The 20,985-nt window shown below is 43.6% G+C and overlaps 1 protein-coding gene across 5 annotated transcripts in view; it reads right to left on the reverse strand.

The window, feature by feature from the left end:
• Window positions 1–2,675: 2,675 nt before the first annotated feature.
• LOC310889888 (metalloprotease TIKI1-like) overlaps window positions 2,676–20,985 on the reverse strand; it is a 75,111-nt gene continuing 56,801 nt past the window's right edge. For 2 of the 5 annotated variants that reach the window (XM_083818111.1, XM_083818112.1), the window contains 3 exons: window positions 11,494–11,584; window positions 6,835–7,092; window positions 2,676–3,398 (listed from right to left, as the gene is read on the reverse strand). In XM_083818111.1, coding sequence (XP_083674237.1) covers window positions 3,218–3,398; window positions 6,835–7,092; window positions 11,494–11,584 — 530 coding nt within the window. In that variant the 3' untranslated portion in view covers window positions 2,676–3,217. The remainder of the gene's footprint in view (window positions 3,399–6,834; window positions 7,093–11,493; window positions 11,585–20,985) is intronic. The other 3 variants (XR_014576874.1, XM_083818113.1, XM_083818114.1) reach the window with 3 other exon arrangements.

Here is a 20,985-nt window from a genome sequence, read left to right on the forward strand (position 1 = left end):
AATCACAGTATGCTGCTGAACATCAGTGATGATTATAACTTCTTAGGAGCACGGCAACTGCCAAAATAAAGAGAAACCCTGTATTTGCCAAGGCTACAATTTAATCCAGAGGAAAATATATTATCAAACCAGTACATTTTGAACTGAGTGGCTTTTCAAATTCTGTTAATAACTTTGCAGATACCAACCTCCCAGCTGACAAAGAAATCTTGACCACAAGGAACCCATGGCAACAGTCCCCGTCACCTAAAAACAGCTTCGGGAAGGAAGGAAAGATCAGAGTGCACAGGTTAATTACTAAGTACAAAGGAAAGCAAATGGGAAAGGGAGAGTTGGATGTTCAGACACAAGAAAGTACACTTAGAAGATGTGGAAGCATGTAATAGTTAGGAGACAGCAGATTTCACCCCGTACTGAAGAAGGATGTACTTGTAGTTTCACAGTGATTTCTGAATCAAGTCTGCTACTCCAAATAATCCTGAAAGAGTCCCAGGAGAAACTGAAAGGCAACCAAAGCCACCTTGGCTGGTTTGGACGGACAGACAGTAAAGTTGTCTGGGGACACGATGGGAATGCTTGCTTTCCTAATGCTGTGTTGTCCAGAGAAAGTTGGTAACTTATCAGGCCTTGGCCATTAGGATGACAGCTCGGGCTGTCCCAACTTCTAGAAAACTTTTCTCATTTTGGAACTAGAGCGAAACAGCTGGAGTCAAACCCAGCACTCCACAGTGGCCACTGTTAGCAGCTGAGTAGCACCGTACAGTCAGTCTGCTCTCCACGCCTGTCACAGTTTCAAGACTTCAGTCAGCAACGACTGGTCTGGAAGAAAAGGTGAGGGCTATGAACCACTAATCGAGACCACAGGTGTCAAATCAAGCCCGTAGGACCCTCAAAAATACTTTGAATGAATTTGGTTGCTTTGCAGAAAGACTATTATGTTGCAGCCTTTGTAAGCAAGCAGTCTGCCACAGTTTAAGGATATCTCTATTTTTCTGACATTGAGGCACTTGGAAGCAAGCTACAGACGAGTGACACCACCAGGGCTGAGTCATCCACAGTAGTAGTTCAGGTCTTTGTTATTCCCGGGTGTTCTATAGTTACCCCTCTCTCATGCCAACATAAGAGAAGTGATGGTGGCTGTTTCGCTCAGCACAGAAGAGCAGCTCAGGAGCAACTGTGGAGGAGGAAAGAAAGGGAAGAGTCAGCCTATGACTGTTTTACAAAGAGCAGCCATTGTCTGGTAATGGAGAAAGGACAGAGAAGCTTTCCCTCAGTCCCTTCTTCAAGTGCTTCCAGAGCACTTTGAATATGTGTCCCACCTCATCGTGCACTTCTGAAGGATGAAGGACAGAGGGAGGAGAAGCAAAACCAATGAATGGGCTAGCACATTGCAGAACAAACTCTCACGTAATGTTTTTGGTGGCCCCTCAGATACACTGGTAAATACACAAGTATTTGCTCAGTTTGTTGGGCTTACATTGCATTGTTGTAATTAGATTATCCCCACTCTGATCTGGTCTGCTCAGCCCAAGGGAAATAGGTCTGGACCGACCAATTCTCTGAGAATTTACATCACTGGAAGATCAGCCAGAGAGACAGAGGAGCATATCACCAGCCTGGCTGCTTTGTAATGCCAAGGAAACCAGAATGTCTCTAGGATCCTGAGGTTTTGTAGTATTTCCTATAAGAAGGAGTATGCAACGAGTTGGTGCTGTCTGCTACTCAAGCCCAGATAAACTTACTTCCCCACAGTGCTGCTGCGAACTGCAATAGCACTGCTTTTCTCTGCTTCTTCTGTTTTTCTCTGTTGCCTCAGAAAACTGAGGTTTTGTTTAGGTCCAGTCCTCCTGGAGGTGGACTGGAATTTGAGATCTGGGGATGGAAAGTCTGTTAAGAAAGGCAGAACTTTTTTTACTCCTCCAGTGCATGCAGAAGGATGAGGAAAAGAGGTGCTTCTTATGGGCAATTAAAATTAGTGAAGCACTTGTACATGCATTGGAAGAGAAACCTGAAAAAATCATATCCTTTGTTGTCTCACTGGGGCAGGTGACTCTTGTGCATGCAAGACACTAGACTCAAATTTGCTCAAAGCCCTTTTTACATCGTGGGTGACGTAAAAAATCTCATGAGACCTTCCCAGGCTATGAAACCCTCCTAAAAAGAGGGAGAGATATGTTGCTCATAGAATCATGGTCACAAGAAAATGTCCTGTACAGAGACAGAATAACATACATCACTACTTCCAAAGCTCCTAGAACCAAGAGTCAATGGTATGCCCTTTGCAAATAGACAGCAGAAGACTTAAAACAATTTCAGAAGTCTGACAACAGAGATTTCCATTTTAATCAGTAGAAAATTTTCTGGAGTGCAGTCTAACTGTGCAGAAAAGTAGTATAAAGGATTTTTTTTTTTCCTGAAGAAAGTGAATCCAACCATAAAATAACAATATAATCTCGATTTAGAAAGATAGGGGAAACCTGAATCTGGTGTTCTCAAATCACCTCTTGAGAATTTCTTATGTTGGAAGCAAACAACGGTTTGCAGATTGTGAAGATCCCCAGGAAATTATTTTTCCACATATATACATTAGTGCTTCAGAGACTTGTCTGGCCATTGGAGGTTCAGGTGTACCCATCTTATAACAGCACTAAACAGAAACAGCAGAAACATTCTGTTCACAAGTCTTTACTGTTTTATTCTATTGTAGAAGGTGTTGTCATGAACCTCTATATATAATCTGGAGCCCTAATAAGCAAGAATTAAAAGCGTTACCAGTAGAGACATAAAATACCAAACTTTCTCCCAGCTGTGCTCATATGACCAAAATACACCATTCTAATAAACAAGTTAGTGGTGTGTAAATCTTCACACAAGGCAACAAAGGTGAAAAAACTGTAATTCAGTTGGGCTCATACAGCTAAACAACAGCTATGTTATAGCGACATTATAAACTTCCCCAAAGCATTATGGGATAACATGAAATCATTCTTCTGCAAGAGAAGGATAAATAACACTTCCATTAAAATACCTTCTCCTGTATTGGGCAGGTCAAACCAGTTAACAGTGTTAATGATCCAGACTCAGGAAAAGGAGGCAGTACAAGAACACCCCAAAGAACAGGCGTCCCTCTCAGAGAGTCTTTTATGTTTATTTTGCCACAAAAGTTCCTTTTCTGCTTCCTAAGGTGAAAGCCCTGCCGCTCGGCTCCCCCTGCGTCTCAATGCAGCCTTATCATATGCACAGCCAAAGTCAGTAGCAAGGCCAAGAGAGGGCAGAAAAGACAGTGAGCGCCGCTGGTGTCCGTGCGAGCGTGGCTAAACCGTCCGTGGCCCCGGGGCTGGGGTTCGACGGTGATGTACCCGTTGATGATGCGGATCCGCGGAGGAGGGTCGGTAGCACTGCAAGGCAAGCAGAGAAGGACGTCAGCCCAGGTTCAGCCCAGAAATGGCTGGTGCCCACAGAGCAGGATATCTCCAGCCTCTGTTCCCCAACGCCCATCTTCTGGCACCCTGAGACAGCAGGCATAGTCTCTTGTACTGTCTCCATGCTCACCAAAGGACTGTGTCACCCAGTGTCAGAGCGCTGCCTCATCAGGTGGTGATGCACCCACAGTCATCAGGTGAGTGAGCACCCCTAGCACCCTGCAGCCTGCCTCTCAGCTAAGCAGAAAGGAAGAACAAAAGCACCTGTGCGGCAAAGCTGTGTCACTGCAGCAGCGCTTTCTCAACAAGGCTCTACAGGAGGAGGCACCTGCCTTCAGCTGAATCCATCTTTCCCAGTCATACTTCTGTACATGCAGCTTAACCTGGACCAAACTGGCTCCTATGCTGTGTGTTCCCTTCCACGGGTCAGGAATTACAAAGGGTTTAAATGACATGTTTTAAGGAGAGGAGGAGTCACTGCCGGAAGCACTCCCTAGAGACCAAGACAGAAAAGTCACAGGGAAAAAAAGATCTCTGCACCCCCAAGCATCTCTGGGAGTACTGAGGGCTCTGAGGTGGTAGTGAACAAGAAACTGCATTCTTGTTCAAACCCTACGTAATGCTACATTCCCACCATGACAGCACATGGTGGAGGAGGAGGATTTTACACTTCATGCTGCTAATACCAACTGCCTTGAGCCAGGTGAGCTCCGACAGTGTTGCACTGCAGGTCAAGATTCAGAAGGGCTGGGTACTAAACAGGTGTTTTTCTCTTTGATCAGTGGATTAAAGCCTTGTGTTACCCCACATCTATAAGGCTGGCATACATCCCAGCGCCTTGTGGTGCTATTTGGAAGCTGAAGACAACGTCTGACAAAGTTAAAAGCAAACCTGTCTGCCAAACACAAAGGAGTCATCTCTCCCGCACACAGTCCCTAGCTGCTGTGCTCCATTCTTGCCTTACTTTGGCTGACTTTAAAGCAAAAACGCTTTGGGAAATTGAAGGCAACTAGTACCCTCTTCAAAAACTCTTGCCCTTCCATATGCAAACGTCCCCACAGGAGGTTTGAACAGCAACAGCAGAGAAGCAGCTGGCAGCACAACAAAGAAATACAGCTGTCAGCTGATACATGCATACAGGAGCACGAACCAAAGCAATTCAGCCAAGCCCTCTACAAGATTGCATTAAATCACTCCAGCTACGCCTTTCACATTTCCATGCTGAGAGGTCTGAAGTTACATGCGTCCCAGGCACATGCATCAGAAACCTGAGCACGCTACCCACCTGTGGCAGGGCACCCAGGGCAGTGCGAGCAGGGCTGAGACCCGTGTCTGGATTTCCGCGGGGACACGGGGCGGCAGTGCCAGCAGATGGGGCTCTCAGCACAGCCCAAGGCTGTACAGACAGCCGGTGCAGCAAGGGCTGCCTGCACCCCTGGGATCTGGCGGCAGAGAGCGTGCCGATGCTCCCTGCTTTACAAAGAGCTATGTCTAAATGACAGGTGCCTCGCTATCATCTAGCACCTGGGTGTATTTCTAGCTCACAGGATGACAGTTAGTAGAGGAAGATAGGAAACATTACAAGCAAACAGGAAAGGAGGAGTTTGCTGCTCCCGTATTTATGCCATAGTTTCCTAAGCTGCCGTCATTAGCTCTGCTTTTACTTCACTATTGTCTTGCAGTACTTGCAGTCCAGTATGTTCCCCTAAAACACCTCTGACTTAGTCACAGTAACTCATCCTCCCATATTCTCTCACTTGAAGGCACTGATACTCACATCAGGGCACCCATATTTGCTCCTGAACATCATGGGAATAGTTGCGTGAGAAAAACTGAACATGTTGGTGTGCAGGTAGGATGAGGGATTGAGTTCAGAAAGACTAAACCATTCTTTACTGTTTCAGCTAAACAAATTGTCTCCAAAAACCTATTCATTAATAGCTGGTATCAGCTACATTAATAGAAATTAAATGTTAAACACTAAATCAGATGTGATCAATATAATGATTCATCGTATCGGTGAATTTTGCATTGTGTATAGGTCTGCCAGTGAACATGCAAACCTCCATGTGCATTTGTCTCCCTTTCTCTCCAAACTACTCACACTTAGGTTGCAAGGAGGTTGCAACAGAGAGAAAGTGCACAAAATTACTCTAGAAAAGAGGGAATGGAGTCTGGTCTAAAAAGTTTGACAATGTCTGAATGCTTGGATCAGAAAAAAAACAGCTGCTGCACTTGTTTGCAGCCAGTCTGAGCAATTTTATTACTCAAGGCAGTGGTAGAGCTGGGACCAAGGTATAAGATATAACACAGCACAAGAGATATACTCAGTACCTTGGGGACCAGGAATACACTTTTGAGGGAGAATAAAATGAATATAAAAACTTCAGTCCCAGAACTGTAGGCTCTTCTCCATCATCCTGACCTCCTTGGTTATTTACAACACCACAAAAATAAAATGTTTTCAACCTGAATGTGGCAGAGATATAAAAAGAGCTGGAATCAGGCCTGTGTGTTATCCGACAGGAGGGAAACATTAAGGTATACATTTAGCCACAGGCCTAAGTATAGTTTGTGAAGAAGTACACTTCTTTTTTTTTTTTTTTCCCCAGGCTGCTATAGTTCCTGTAGGTGAGTAAGCTCTTGTGAGAGAAAAGTAGGGGGAAGGTGTGAACCTTCTCCCCACAGCACACTCCATTTTTCATCTTAACTCAATCATGCATTAGGTTGTCATCCCCCTTTCCAGATCTCTAGTAATGCCATGGGGATTGCACATTCTTTAGCACTGGAAGAACACAGCAACTGGAAATGCTGAGTAATAATCATATAGGTCACATAGAACAGCTTGGGTTGGAGGGGACCTTAAAGTTGACCTAGTTCCACCCCCGCCGCCATGGGCATGGATGCCACCCACTAGATCAGGTTGTCCAGGGCTTTCTCCAACCTGGTCTTGAACACTTCCAGGGATGGGGCATCCACATCCTCTCTGGGCATAAATATTGCCCAAATGCAAGGATCGCATGTGCCAGATGTAAGAGTTTCCACATATGCAGCAGCTCTTGGATAGAGGTCCAAGACTGCAGGCTGTGCCATCTACCAGTGGACCCAGCCGTGTGTGATGAAGAGTACTACCATATGCTTACAATCTCTCAAGCTCGAACAGAAAATGGTCCAGGCAAGGCTTCCACCTGTTATGGATAATTTTCCACAAACCTAACCATGCATGAAGAAGCTATTTAATCACTGAAAGCACAAGCAGCCTTAAGGAAATGTCCCAGCAGGAATCATGGTGAGGGAAAGGATCAGATCCTGCCCTCATCATGTACCTAGCCTTTGCAGAAGCTTGGCCTACTCAGCCCAAGTTAAAATTGAGTTTATTTGAAAAGCCCGCCCCCCCTGCCCCATTAGCTACCTTTCTTCAATGCGAACCCAGAGGTCATTAAACTGTCGCAGCCTTTGCTTCTTCTGCTGCTTCTTCTTCTTCTTTTTGTACTTCCTGTCTACCTTCTCCAGCACATCGATGCCGTCAGGGAGCAGCAGGTGAGGCAAGAGCTCTTCCTCCTCCTCCTTCTGGGGATGCAAAGGCGGAGGTAGCTCCTGTGACACTACATAGGGGCTGTGTGCTGGTGAGGACGATGAAAAGGCTAACAAGCTTTTGGGGGATTTTCCGCTGGAAGAAGGAGGAAACATGGATAATGTTTGAAAGGGCTTTGAGGCAGAATCCTTGTACAGATACCATATATGAAACAAGTGTTTCTCCCTGGCATACAGGCTGGACGGTTATTTCTTTGTGTTGTATTCCTATCCCCTCTTCCTAAAGCAAATATTCTGATCAAAATGGTTCTCTTTAATAAAAAAAGCTTTGGAAATAGTTAAGCTGGACCTGAGTAAAGGATGCAGTCTGGCTCAAAGTAGAATAACAGTTGGGAATAACATTGCATATCTAGAAAGAGACAAGAGAGGAATCACCCTTGAAGTCAGAGAAGGTCAAATCATTCTCCTCTAGTCTGACCTGCAGAATACAGCCCAGACTATTCCTTTCAGCAGTTCCTGCCCAGACCCAACTAACTTGATGGGGAGGAGAAGGGGCAGGAGGAGAAGGCAAGCAATGAGCTAGCCCAGACTGTGGTGGTCATGGTTGCAGAAATGCATCTTGCAAATTATTATCTTAGAAGGAAACAGTTCAATATACCATTAAACAATCCTCTGGACCATCTAGTCTGCAAGCAACTAGCTGTAGACTAGCTATAGCAGTGCCAAAATTGCTATCATTGCATTTTCTCTCCCATGAAGCCAGGTGGTACAGAGTAGTGAATACAAAGCATTTATAAAGCATCAGGTCAGGGGGCATGTCTGAAACACAAGGGATCAGAGCTCAACTCACTATTGTAGCATTTACTTCTAGTGTAAACATTTATTGTCACCATGCTGATCTGCAGAAAGAAATAATGTTGTCCTGCTATTCAGACAAGCTTACTGAGGAGCATGAACCTGTGTCTTTAAGGGGCTGTTTCAGACAAGTATGGAGGTCCACTTAGTGGGGGAAGGGGAAGGAGGTAGAGCAATCGCAGCTCTACCGCAACGCAGAAGGAAGCTTTGCATGCATTTATATTAAGTAGTGAGGGAGTAGAAGTCAGGGCTTCAGCTTTCTGGATGTGTAGGTCCTAGATTTAGAAATGTCTGGTTATGTCTGGCAGCATTATCTGGAAGTTCAAAGCAGCCTCAGCATGCTACAGTGAGACTATATGCATACACAAGCCCTCTCACACGGGAAGTCTAGGAAGCCCAAGGGAGCACCCAGTCAAGCCTCCAGGAAAGGCTGTCAGGGCTATTCTAACCCAGCTTAGTGTGAAGGTGATGTATCAAAGAAACAATCAGCTCCACCACGATTACTCCAGCTCTGTTTCATTATACTTCAAGCAGGCAACATCTCCCCATCCATACTCTTGAGACATGCAGTCTGCATGCAGTCTCCTGTCCACTCCTGGCTTTGCTGGCCCACGCTTCTCGTTGTTGTTTGGAACAAAGTGATTCCACCCCTTTTCTAATTTGTGAGTTTCCTGAGCAAACTCACATGCTCTATCCACTCCATGGATACACAGAGCACAACACAAGTAGACTGATCTGTAGGCTATTTCATAAAGAGAAAAAATGCAGCAGTTTTCTGTAAGAGGACAAGGCTGGAGACTGGCTTGAGCTGAAATCCAGAAAAATAACAAAAGAGCACAGGCCACTGTGCAGAAGCATGGCTTCAGTCACTGAAGCCTTCTCAGAATTATAGGCTGTGTTTCTTTTCTGCCCTGCAATGTAATGGAAAGAAGGAAATCCAGCACACGTTTCAGCATGGCTGAGTTTTCAAGCTAGCCCATCACTGTGGACAAATCTCTATTATGGACAGTAAAGAGGGTTCATCCTGAAAGAGGATAAATGAGGTTGTGGACTGGACCATGGGGGAGTGAGCAGATGGAAAATGAAGAGAATCTGATCTTATTTCCTGCAAGGAAAATCACAGACAGATCATATGGTGAGCTTTATGTGACAGAGACCACTGCAGAATGGGTCGTGGGCTACTGATCTCTCTCAGAATCTTTGTGATTGTCACAGTTTCACTTTACCACCTCTGAGGTGTCACAACACTTCAGCTCTCCTCCACAACATCCTCATATCCCCCAGCTCCCCCTGCTGAGTGACACTCACCCAGTTCTAGGGATGTGATTTGATTGCTTTAAAGGTCCTCTGCATATGGTTCCCTTTTCTCTGATTTTGCTTCCCCATATCTCTGTCCTTTACTGGTGAAAATCTCCAAGTGGGCTCCACTACACCTCCTCTCCGGATAAGACTGCCTTCCTGCCTGCATACTCCCTACCAAAATTCATGGCCATGAGATGCTGGAGCTCAGCATTGCTACAAGCACAGCAAGAATAACCTCCAAAATGCATGGCCAGCCATTTATTCTGATACCTGCAACCTCAGAGCACTATGAACAATGGACACTCATGCACATAACCTCCTCTTCAACACTTCCTGCAGGCGATTCTTCCAGAGACCCTTTAAGCAACTGCAGGAAAAGGCACACGGATACAAAAGTGCTCTCATCTTTCCCCCAAGGACTCTGACATACTCTTGACATGGGTCTTACCCTAACCTCAAATGTTCTCCTTCAGAACTCCCATTTTTCTTGAAACTCTGCATATTCTTAAATCAGTTTCCAAGTCATCCAGAAATGTTAATGCCTTTTCTCAATGAAAATAATGAAGGGCCTTCTTCTTCAGCTTGTTCACTCAGTCAGCTTTAAAACCAAGGCTCCTGGAAAGAGCTTCTGTCCAGTATTGCTGATGGAGTGTCTGAGATGCAATCAGTGCCAAACGGAGTCAAAGGCACAGCAGTAACTGGTTGCACAGTGAACTCCCAGGGTTTTGTCAGAGGAAATGGGTGCCTACTTACCCTAAGAATCATTGATCACCTGTGTTCCTGATGGGTGAACAATCTTGCCCTCCTCTCCACCGTTGCCTGCCCTTAATTTCCTTACAGCTACTCCTTTACAGAGCAGCGGAAGATTTTGTTCATTCTCAATTACCTGTTGAACTCCCTTTCATTAAGCTTTTAGAAGCTGCTATGGCTGTTTTAAGGAATACCTAAGCTAAGAATGCTCTTAGATACAACCAAAATAACAACAAAAAATGAGTGTGGGTTTTTGATTATCCCCATAAACACTGATACACTGGGTTGCCTAGCATGACTTCAGTCAGTATTACAGGATCGTTAAGTCTTGTGTGTAAGCACAGAGGGTTTCTCTATGTCAGATTACCTACCCATTGAGGGCAACAGGGCTAGGGGAAGTGCTGATATACTTATAGGGATGAATCTTGGCTGGACACTGTTTCAGTGAAAGTAGCCTTAATGATGTATGTCCACGTCAGGAATCACAGCAAAAACCAGACTTGGTAGAGTTTGAATGTCATGGTCTGAAAAAGGCAGCAAAAGTGCTGCAAAGAGAAAGGTGAAGCAACCAGAGCAGGAGAAAAATATCTGATATTATTTTGCACCACATCTTTCTGGAGCCTTTGGCATAGACCAAGACTTTGAATGTGCCCCCTGGACAATCCACATAGGAGTAAAGGGTCATCATTTATCCTAAGAGCCCCGTATTAGAAGTGTGGGGAAGGAGGAACAGGGAGGCAAGAAGTGAGGGACAGCATGCCTGGCACAGAGGATGAAAGGGAAACAGCACCATAACTGCAATCAAACCTTTTTTCCACTGCGTCTTTTAACAGTGACTATAGTGAAGAATGGAGATATCTGAGAGACGCCAAGGGCGCATGTTTGGTAAGAGACCAAAGAAGGGGGAGAAAATCATTGCAGATCCTAAGCTGGTGGCAATAAGTCCAGGAAGAGGTGAGTTGAGAGCATATGTAATTTTCTGCAGAGTGTAGAGGAGGAGATTTTTTGGCATTCTGTAGTAACTGAAACCATGGAGATAGATAAAGGCACCCAGAGAGAGAAAGAGAGGCACTAAGGGGATAACCTGAAGGAGCTGCAAGATGAACCAGAACAGAAAGTACCTTGGCTTAAAAATGCAGAAAAGAGCAGGGGACGTGAGAGCAGTCATTCATGGGGACAGCTTGGAAAGAGACTAGGTAGACTCTGGGCAGTCAGATTCAAGGCTGAGAGACAGCAATCAGAAAGAATGGAAAATGGCAGTGTAAGGGAAAGAAAGTGTTGAAAGGTAGGGCAACCGAGCACTTATAAGCGATGGAGGAGAAGCCTCTCTCATACCAATGTGGTATGAGACAGCATCCAGATCTGCTGAACCAAGCATGCATACTCTACAGCTGTTAAAGAGTTAAAAACTTACAAGGAAAAATATTTATTTTATCAAAAACCACACAAGCCAAGCCCAATAAAATCTTGTTTCCAAATCTGCTTATGGGGGAGAAAAGTAAACTGCTTGGGAGCACAGAGAGAGCCTGGCTCACTGTTTGGTATAGTTTCAGCTGCCACTACCTCTTCGTGACTGTTTACAAACCCACCCTCCCCGTGGCTGCTCAGCTACAATAAAAGCATGCATTACTTGTTGATGGCTTGTCCAGCTGGAGTATGTTCTACCTCGTACCCTTCTCTCCTCAAAACATCAATCACTGTGTTGTTGCCCATGAAGTGACCTGCAGTTAAGAAAAAAATGACATCAGAACTCAAGGAGCAAAGGGGAAGAGACAGGAGAGCAACAAAGTCCTTCCTGATCACAGGACCCGTGCTGCACTCAGGGCAGGCAGTGTTTTATCACTCCCTGCTAGCATGTACCAGAAACACAGGATCCGCAACGAGTGATTACTGAACTTTCCCAAGGTCTTTTCAGTTACCACATTCTGCCATTTTAAATTGCAGATGTGATTGAAATGTCTCTCATCCAGCAGGCTGTTGCATTCTCAGGCCACTGCGGATTTCTTGGTGCAATACAGGATTAAGTTGTGAGAGACCTGATCAGGAGCCGCAGTCAGCCTACGACTGGGGATGGTGCAAACTAGGTCAGCATCTGGCCGCAATGTGTGCGCCATTTTAACATCCTCAGGCATCACGAAGGCACTAACTGAGATGTCAGTCAGCATCGCTGACAATTTTTAACTGATTAAGAAGCGTATAACCACAGCAAAGAGAAAACAGCTCTGAAAGCCCATGACTTGGGTCAACTCTTTTCATTTTTTCCGTATATGCCACCGGGGACAAAAACTTCAGTTATGTTGACAAAAAATTGTGAAGGATTTAGCTAGCTCTGCTCTAATTCCGTGATTTATGGCTCCACTCCATTTTCAGCCAGATGTGGTGGCTGGTCAGCCTGTAATTTGGCATCATTGTGAATAAATGATTACTAAAAAGGGTGTAGGGATTCTGAAGGACTGTACGCTCTGCATGTTGACTGACTTTCACAATCACAATCAAACAAGGCTGCTGAGAAGCAACAGAGGCCTGGCATGGGCCCTCATAAATCTAGCATTTTGAAAGCATTTGTTCATTTAACAGCCTGCATTAATTAAAGCTAGGCTTGAGCAAATGACTTATTAAAGAGCTCCCTTGCCTTTGTAGATATAGGCAGCACTAAAATTGGTAACTTCAGAAAAACTGTTTTTTTGCTAATATTCTTCAAAAATACATGGGAATAAAACCACCAGAATGATTCTAGTGGACAGGAAAAGCAAGGAGTTAAGAAAAAAAGTCCAGAGGTGATGAAATTAGCAGGTACTAAGCTCAAAGCATTTATGGTTTTCAGTCCAAAACAGGTTGAATGAACTGAAGCATAAAATTCCAGTTTCTCATGCCACAACAGTAAAGGATTTAGGAAATATCAGCTTAAGGCATGATATTTGGATGGTATAATTTGAGCATACATATTTACCTAAACAAGCCTAAGAAATCAAGCAGATCTAGCTCAAATGAGACTTTTTAATGAAGCAATGTAAATTGCACCCAACAGGTAGCATATTTTCTCACCTAATAACTCCATTTTCCTCCAACCCCTCAGTCTACCTTTTGCCTTCAGAAAGAGGAAAGCTTGACTAGGATGTGGACTTAACCTAACACTGCTGCTATCTGTTGGTTGCTAATGTTTCAGTCTCAGGTCCAGTTAACATGTGGAAATTGAGAGTTTCCTCATGTCAGTGAAGAGACCTGATGTACTAGGGAACAGGAATGGTTGTAATTAAACATCATAATCAAGTAAAAGTAGCCATTGGAAGGTCAACATTAAGCAAATAAGGTGACAAACCTAGTTGTTATCTCTTACTTTTAACACAGGGGAGACACAAGCATCAGGAAGAAGGGAGGGGATTAATTTACTGATCTCCAGACTCCCCTGCCTCCAGGCAGCAGAAAAACGCGCATCTCCAAAGAGTGATTCACCCTCTTGTAAAAGAATGGGAAAAAACACTCTTAGAGGACTGTGTCCCTGTTGGTGAGGACAGAGGCAATGTATATAGCAACCTCAGAATAGGTACCCATCTCATGCAGTAGCATTAGACAAAAAATAAAAAATAAATAAAGTGCCAAGGCTCTGAACTTTTATTTTCCTAACCCAAGCCCTTCATCAGGAAGGAGGCAAGATGCAAAAATAAGCAATCTAATTGACAATCTCTAGTGTTAAAATAATTTTCCTTCTGCCAGTTTAGACGCTTAGGGTCTCACGCATTTCAAGATCAAGCTGCTCACATCACACCGTCAAATTCACTGCCTCCCCCTGATCTTCTGTTACCCTTGCTCATAGTAATAATTTAGACCAGTATTTAGGAAATGACTGTAGCACGTAGATGAATCCCATTTCAATCCATCAACATGCTCTAGCGATTTCCTGAAGCAAGGCCTTAATCTTTTTAATTTGATGGAGTGATAAGAATATCTTCTATATCATACTCATGTAGGGACTTCTCAGGAAGCCTTCACAATGCAATGTTATTCCTGCATGTTAAAGAAAAATGGAGTGTAATGGAGCTAATATGTGTAAAAGAGAACAGACCAAATGAACAGACTATGTAAAACATGTATGCGTATAAATACATACAGGTACGTGATACAAGATTGCTCAGACGACATGATCAATCAGGAACAGCTCAGGCTGGGCACATAAAAGGATTATGAGATGTCAGTGTTTTTCCAGCCGAAAGACAGGCCATGCACACTCCATTAGATAGATCTGGCCTGGGGCCCAGGGGACTTACAGGCTCAACCCAAGTTTGGTGTAAAATGAAAACACGACAGATGGTCGAGGGTTTCAGGTACAAGAGGACACCAGGATCCTCTCTGATTTGAGGTAGCACTTTCACCCCTTTTCTGGGCCCTGGCATAAAAAGAGCTTGGTGGTGTGTGAGAGATGTTATCACCAAAAGCAACTGGAAGAAACATGAGAGAGATTCACTCTCCAAGGTTTAAGATCAAGCAGCTATGCTGTAAGGGAGAATTAGCCCAAAGCCATGTGATAGGGAGTAGGCCTCTTTCACCTGTTTTCTATTTTAGCCTAGCACACTTGAATGCACCCCAAAAGAAAAGCCCCAGGCCCTGTCCCATCAGAAAGCCTGCTCTTTTCTTTCTGTACACAGCCCTGCATTATCCTCACACCACTAGGTGAAGAGATGCCTCTGAGAGGTCAATTTAGTCTGGCACGGGGTGGGGAGCCATGAATCTCTATTCTTCTGTGTTCAAGCTCAAAGAGAAACTAAGAAGCTGTTGTGTGCACCAGCTCAGCCATGCACTCTACTGGAGAGTAAATGAGACCCCAGCCTTTAATCTGCACTGAAAGGAGATGGCATGCAGGGACCGCAACAGGCAACGTGCTCAAACAGCTATGTTGTTTGACTATAGTGCGCTTGCAGCTGGGTCCACACACTCCAATGTGTACTGAGTGCTCCTGACCTCCATGAGAAGCAATACCTGATCTTGCAGAATACAGGCTACTACTGTTGCTGAAGGTTACTATGCCACCCACGTCACCTGGTTGCAGGTTTTACTACCAGTGCACATGGTGGTGTTTTCATCTAGGTAACTCTGCAAGGTTTATTGGTTTCAGCAGAGACTCCTGAACTCAAATTTCAGTGGTTGTAAGGCTGTAAGTTTTCCAAATCTAGCCAAATGAACAAGGAAAGACTGTGCAACAGATGTTCTGTTTCTGTTCCTGATTTTTTATTTTTCATATAAAGCAAGATTTTAAAACCCAAGAAAGCTGTTCTTTTCTGAATTTCAACCAAATGCATTATTTCAAGCTGATGCATAAACTTCCTTGTCCTTCTTTTAGAGTTATGTAAAAAGGAAACCCCCAAGCCCACATAATTCTTTGTTTGATGTGTTTTCCTTAGTAGAAACACAGCATTTCCCATATGCCCCACAATTGGACTCAGGAACTAATACCCCAAGACAGTAAATCACTCGAAAAACGTGTGAAGAAACAAAAATGTTTGTTAGGAAACCTGATCTAGATTGCTGCTCTGCAAGAAGTGGTGGGAACAGCTACAGCACATGAATGTAACAGTGCAACCACAAAATGGTAGAAATTATTCAAGCCACTGGGGACACCCTAAAGCAGGATGTTTATCTCTCTGACTGGACTGGGAGTTTTCAGATGGTCTTATGCTGCCAGAGTCTCTATGGGTCACTGAAACAAACATTTTCAAGGCTGTTTTAGAGGTACAGATCTTACAATTATTTTGGCATAATTTAGAATATTTTGGAATAAACTTCCTAGAAATGCCTGTGGGAAGGATCATCTGCTAGCATTCCTACTAGACTGCTTCCAAAAATGATATATATAAATGTATATAACCTGCCCCAGAAGGGTGAACAAGACACCTGTAGGTGGCTGGATTAAAGTTACTGGCCTGTAAAAAAGGCATGACATGAGGCTGCTGACTAAGCTACATGTGAACAAAAAAAAGAGAAACTTCAGCAGAAATTATCACTTGACTGTGAGTCACAAAGGAGAGCAGCTTGTTCATCTGTCTGTGCGCCTCCCATCCAAGTGTTCTTCTCTTACTCTTCAGTAATCTACATGTCCTCCAGTAGCAGTTTGTAAACCAATAAATGCATGGTGAAGGGTCCAAAACTATCAGAGCTCCCTCAAAAAAAAGCAAAGAGAAATGTTGATCGCCTGAAGAAGAGGGACATGTATGACCCCAGTCAGTCCCACAGGCAGCTGCTGTGAAGAGCTGAAAATACAGCATACAGCAGATCTAGCCAAGGACCTCAAGAACGCAGAATCATTTCACTGAATGGAAGCCAAACCACAAAACAGACACCCCACTCCTACAGATCCAGACCACTTTACCAGCAAGCTAGGTCCATCAGCCCAGAAGGTGGAAAAAGTGATCCCTACTGACATCAGCACCTTACAAAGTTAACATGAGTTCCCAGAAGACACAGCTCTTAGGACAAGAACTGAGTAGGAAGACACAGAAAGTAGGTTTTCAGTCAAATAGGCAGGGTGGTAGTAACAGAATGGTGTCCCCACAGACTAGAACCTTTACAGGCTAATTTTCTTCATCCCACTCCACGGCCCGTTATTCCCTGACAGGAGCTGAACAGGATGAAACAGAAACAAATCTGCAGAAAGAAAAGGATGTTCCCCAGATCTTCACTGATACTAACCTTTTTGGCACACAAAGGACAGCTCATGCTCTGTGAGTGACAGGCAAAGCCCATTTTTCAAACATATCACCAAATGACCTGGCTCAGCTCCCATCAGACTAAGTGAGCAAAGAAGGGAAACCCCAATCATGTTTTACTGACAGAGCTTAGCATGCCATATCTGAGGCAGTCATATTACTGCAGCAAGAAGAGAGAGTCCTTGGCTTTGTATAACCACATTACTACGAAACTTTGTTCCTAAAAATCCTGTGCAAAGCTGGAAGAGGCTTCCTACATGGGCTGGTAACACCAGCAGTGGCAAACATTCCCAGCTGAGCACCCTGATGTAGTGGAAAAGAATGCTGTTATCCACGTAGCAGAGATGGGAAAATGAACCTTGAATGATTTACAGACTGAAAGACATGGTGCCATGCCAGGACCAAACCAGCAAAATGCACATTGAGGGGGATGTTTAGCTCTTCCATGGTCTAAGAGTCACACCTCCTCGTTTTATCCTTACACAATATAGGAACCTTGTCTGAGCCAGTAAAACACCCTCCCTAGCTGGATAGAGTTTTCCCAAGGACAATTCAAACTGACCTAGAAGAAGTATATATATTCAAACTGGCCTAGAAGAAGTATAAGAGAAAGAAACCTATCTTTGGAGCTCAGAAACCCAGGGGCAAATTTCACCACTTTGCCTCACACATACACACGGGCATACCTCTTAAATACTAGTTGGGATGAAGAACATCGAGTCATTTTAAAACAGGCAATTGTCTCTCTAATGGACAAGCCTAGAAATAACACACTTCTTGATTATTCTAGCAGTACTTTCCAAGTCATGAAAAGCTCAGGTACAGAAACACAAACCAAGACACCAAAAGCATGGTACTCTTACAAGTGTAATGCTGCCAGGAGAAGGAAATGGGAAAAATTAAAAACAGGGGGTTGGTCCTAGGGATGTTTTAAGTTGACTTAAAGACTCCTCAGTTCACATCAGGTGCAGGTGTGTAAGTATGTTGCATCACAAGACCTCTGCATACGTGTAAGTCAGATTCCCCCCAGCCCCCAACTTCCTGAGTCTGCACGCTTCCAAAAGTACTTGTTCCTGTGGTTATCTGTAAGCTGAAATATTACTCCATAAATGTTCATTTGAGGTTTTACTCCACTAAGGCTGGGACAAGAGGTTTTTGTTTGTTTGTTTGTTTTGGGGTTTTGTTTGTTTGTTTTTCAAAAAATGCTATTTCTTTCACATTCCATTTTTAGTATAACATCTTAGTGGATTATACTTCACTACTCTGAAACCAAAGGGGAAAATCTGGTGGGCAGGAAAACATTCACCTACAGAAAATATTTTCACTAGATATGGAGAGACTTAAAGAAAGCACCTCAAACCTATATTCACCCAGGAGGAAACAAAGAATAACCTTCCATTTCTTTTAAAAAGTGATGTCCTTTGCTAAGTAGTTCATATATATGCAATTACTAGGATTTATTTTCCACATTTGCTTGTAAGAGAATCATGTAAACAAGAAACACTTTATGATGCAGGCCTTGCACAACATGGGAAAATTTGCCTAACAGAATAAAAAATAACCTTTAAAGTTACAATTTCATAAGATAAAATGAAACCATTTTTTCTTAGTGCAAGACAAGAAGACACCATTCTATGATTCTATGATTAAATATTCTCATCTACCTCATCTATTCTCATCTACCAGACAAGAGTTTTCTGTCAAAACTAGGTCTCTCAAATGTGTGACTTGACTACATTTGGTTCCCTGGATTCCTATTTTCACTTTTGGACAAAGTCAAACCTCCTGATAACCACCAAAACTGAAGCTGGGAAAAAGTTTTCCACTGTTTATAAGGCCAAATTTGTAGCAAAGTTAACATAAGGAAAAAGTTTACAACCTCATATGGTATGTTTTAGAAAAACCGAGTTAAAAGAAATGGCTTCTGTTCAGGCAGGCTTAGCCACCAAGGCTCCATCTGTACTGACATTTACTGAGAGTTTTCCACTGCTGAAGCCTCAGCTTCATTAGGCAAGGAGACACTTACGTAGGTGACTATGCTAGCAGCCAGCATTATATTACACAACGAGGGAAGGAAATGCCAGTGCTACATCTGAACTGTGGCTCTCACAGTCAACTCTGCCACTGGACCTGCTCCTATTCCACACCAGTGATTTCCTCCCAAAAAAGGTATTAAGGACTTGAAATTCCACAAGCTTAAAAATGTATTACAAGATGAAAGTCTCCCTACCGTTGCTGCCTAGTAGAGCTAGCAAAGGGTAAACCCTTGCATACACAAGAAGCCGATGGTCACCAGACTGTCAGTACCTGAGAAGAAACAACACACAGCTGTTTCACCTGGTTGATTTTGACAGTTCCACTAATACGTTGGAACAGAGGTTTCTGCCTCTAATGCAGAAATGCAAAGCTTTCCTCATTTCATGTGTCAGAGATGTCAGGACTAGTGTCCTTCATGTGAACCCTGGGGCTTTGGATGTGGGTCCTGCCTTCACACAACACTATCTATTCCCTTTGGGGTTGTTGTTCTAATAAACCCTGTCATTAGCATTCTGCAGACTCAAAGAAGCTACTAAGGAAAACAGTCTCAAAGCTGCTGGCTTGTATCTGGCATTCTCAGATTACAGAGGTACAGGCACACCTTCAGGGACTCAGCTTTTCTTCCCACCCAAAGAGGCTAAAACGATGCTGCATTCCAGAGACAGACAGAGGCAGGCAATCAGCAAGCCCTTTGTCCCTAGGGAGAAGCAAGGTGGCCCCACAGGACTCAATCTGTTTTATCGTTATGTCAGCTACCTGACCCTGCCCCCATTTTTGCCCTCTTTTAGGATCTGCAAAGGTTCAGCTTTGCATGGATTGTTCCTGAACTTCCTCATTACACATTTCAAATCCCTTATACAAGACATATATATGTTTATATTCCCTGTGCACACCCTCATCTCCAGTTCCAAATGTGCTGAGGTCAGGTTCAAAGCTTCCATGTTGGTCTCTGAATTCCCAATGAATTTCATGGCCCAACTGACATCCCATTTACCTGGGTAACTTTCATATTGCCATGTCAGCTTTTTTGTTTGGCTTTGTTTTACAGGTATAAACAGTTGTTTGGCTGGACAGAGACACCCTGGGAATAGCACTGCTGGTAATTTTTATAAACACTGTTAACAGGTCCTTTCTCTGATCTTTTATTTTTCAGAGATCATAAATATAGCTCCTCTTGCATAATTTCCCATGCAAAAATGCCAGACTGAACAAATTTCAAGAAGTAACAGCAAACAGCTTTATATGGAAATGACACCACCTTACACAACATTCAAGACAGAGATTCAGCACAATTCCAATTCCCCCTGTGGCAATTATTTTTTTTTCCAGGATTATTTTGTTTGTTATGAAGTAAGGGGCAAGGGAAAAGGTTACACATATGTCTGTGTGTCCAGTGTACTTGGCACCTGAGGATGACACATAACTGTGTCCCCTACAACCCAAGGACTACTTCAAAACCTAGACAAATCGGAGGAAGCCATTTGGTAGACTATGATAGACTTTGGGGTGACCATAGGTGGTCACATCTTCTTTTCCTTGTCCAAGTGGCTAGGAAGATGGGTTATGCAGCCATCTTCAACTCAGGCAGGGGCAATTACTCTTCTACAGGGGCGCAAAAATCCTTAGAGAAGAGGAGACTGATGGGTGGTCAGGCACTGGAACAGGCTCCCCAGGGAAGTCATCAGGGCCCCAAACATGTTGGTGTTCAGGAAGCAGGGTTTAACTTTTAGGTTCCCCTGTGTTGAGTCAGAAGTTGGACTTGATGATCCTCGTGGGTCCCTTCCAACTCAGGATATGCTATGATTCTATTTTAGATTCTGTGTTTCTTTTGCATGTTGTTGGATTACTTGTCAACCATCTGAGAGTTAATTTTAGTTTAGAGAGTATCAGTTGACTCAACTGCTGAGAGTAAGACAACTAAGATCCTGGAGTGTTTTAAGTGAATTAACAACTTGCTGAATGGCTAATTCAGACATCGGTTAATCAGCCTGCTCATAACAACTCTTTTGGGAGGTCTTGGGGAAAAAAAAATGGGAAAATAACAGCTAGTGTCTGGAGGTTTGAATCCATACAAATCTGGGTAACATTAAGTAAGTACTTCCATTATTTCCTTCAGTAATTAGAAGAAATGGTAGCTGAAGAAGCTTTCACTGTCATCCTTCTTTTCTTAGCATTAATGGTGGTTTGCTGATATCCAGCACACTTTAAAGTGTCAAAATGATGCATTTTTTCAGGAGCAGCAAAATAATAATAATAATAAAAAAGAGCTCTGAGACAAAAGGGATTTTGACAGTGTTTAAAAGATTAAGAGGGCCAACTTCTGAAGTTCACACATCAGCCAGCATATCTCAGTAAAGTCTGTCATTTCATCAACATGGATATAAGGC

The sequence above is a fragment of the Anser anser genome, assembly GCF_964211835.1.
Source record: "Anser anser genome assembly, chromosome: Z".
Classification (NCBI taxonomy): domain Eukaryota; kingdom Metazoa; phylum Chordata; class Aves; order Anseriformes; family Anatidae; genus Anser; species Anser anser.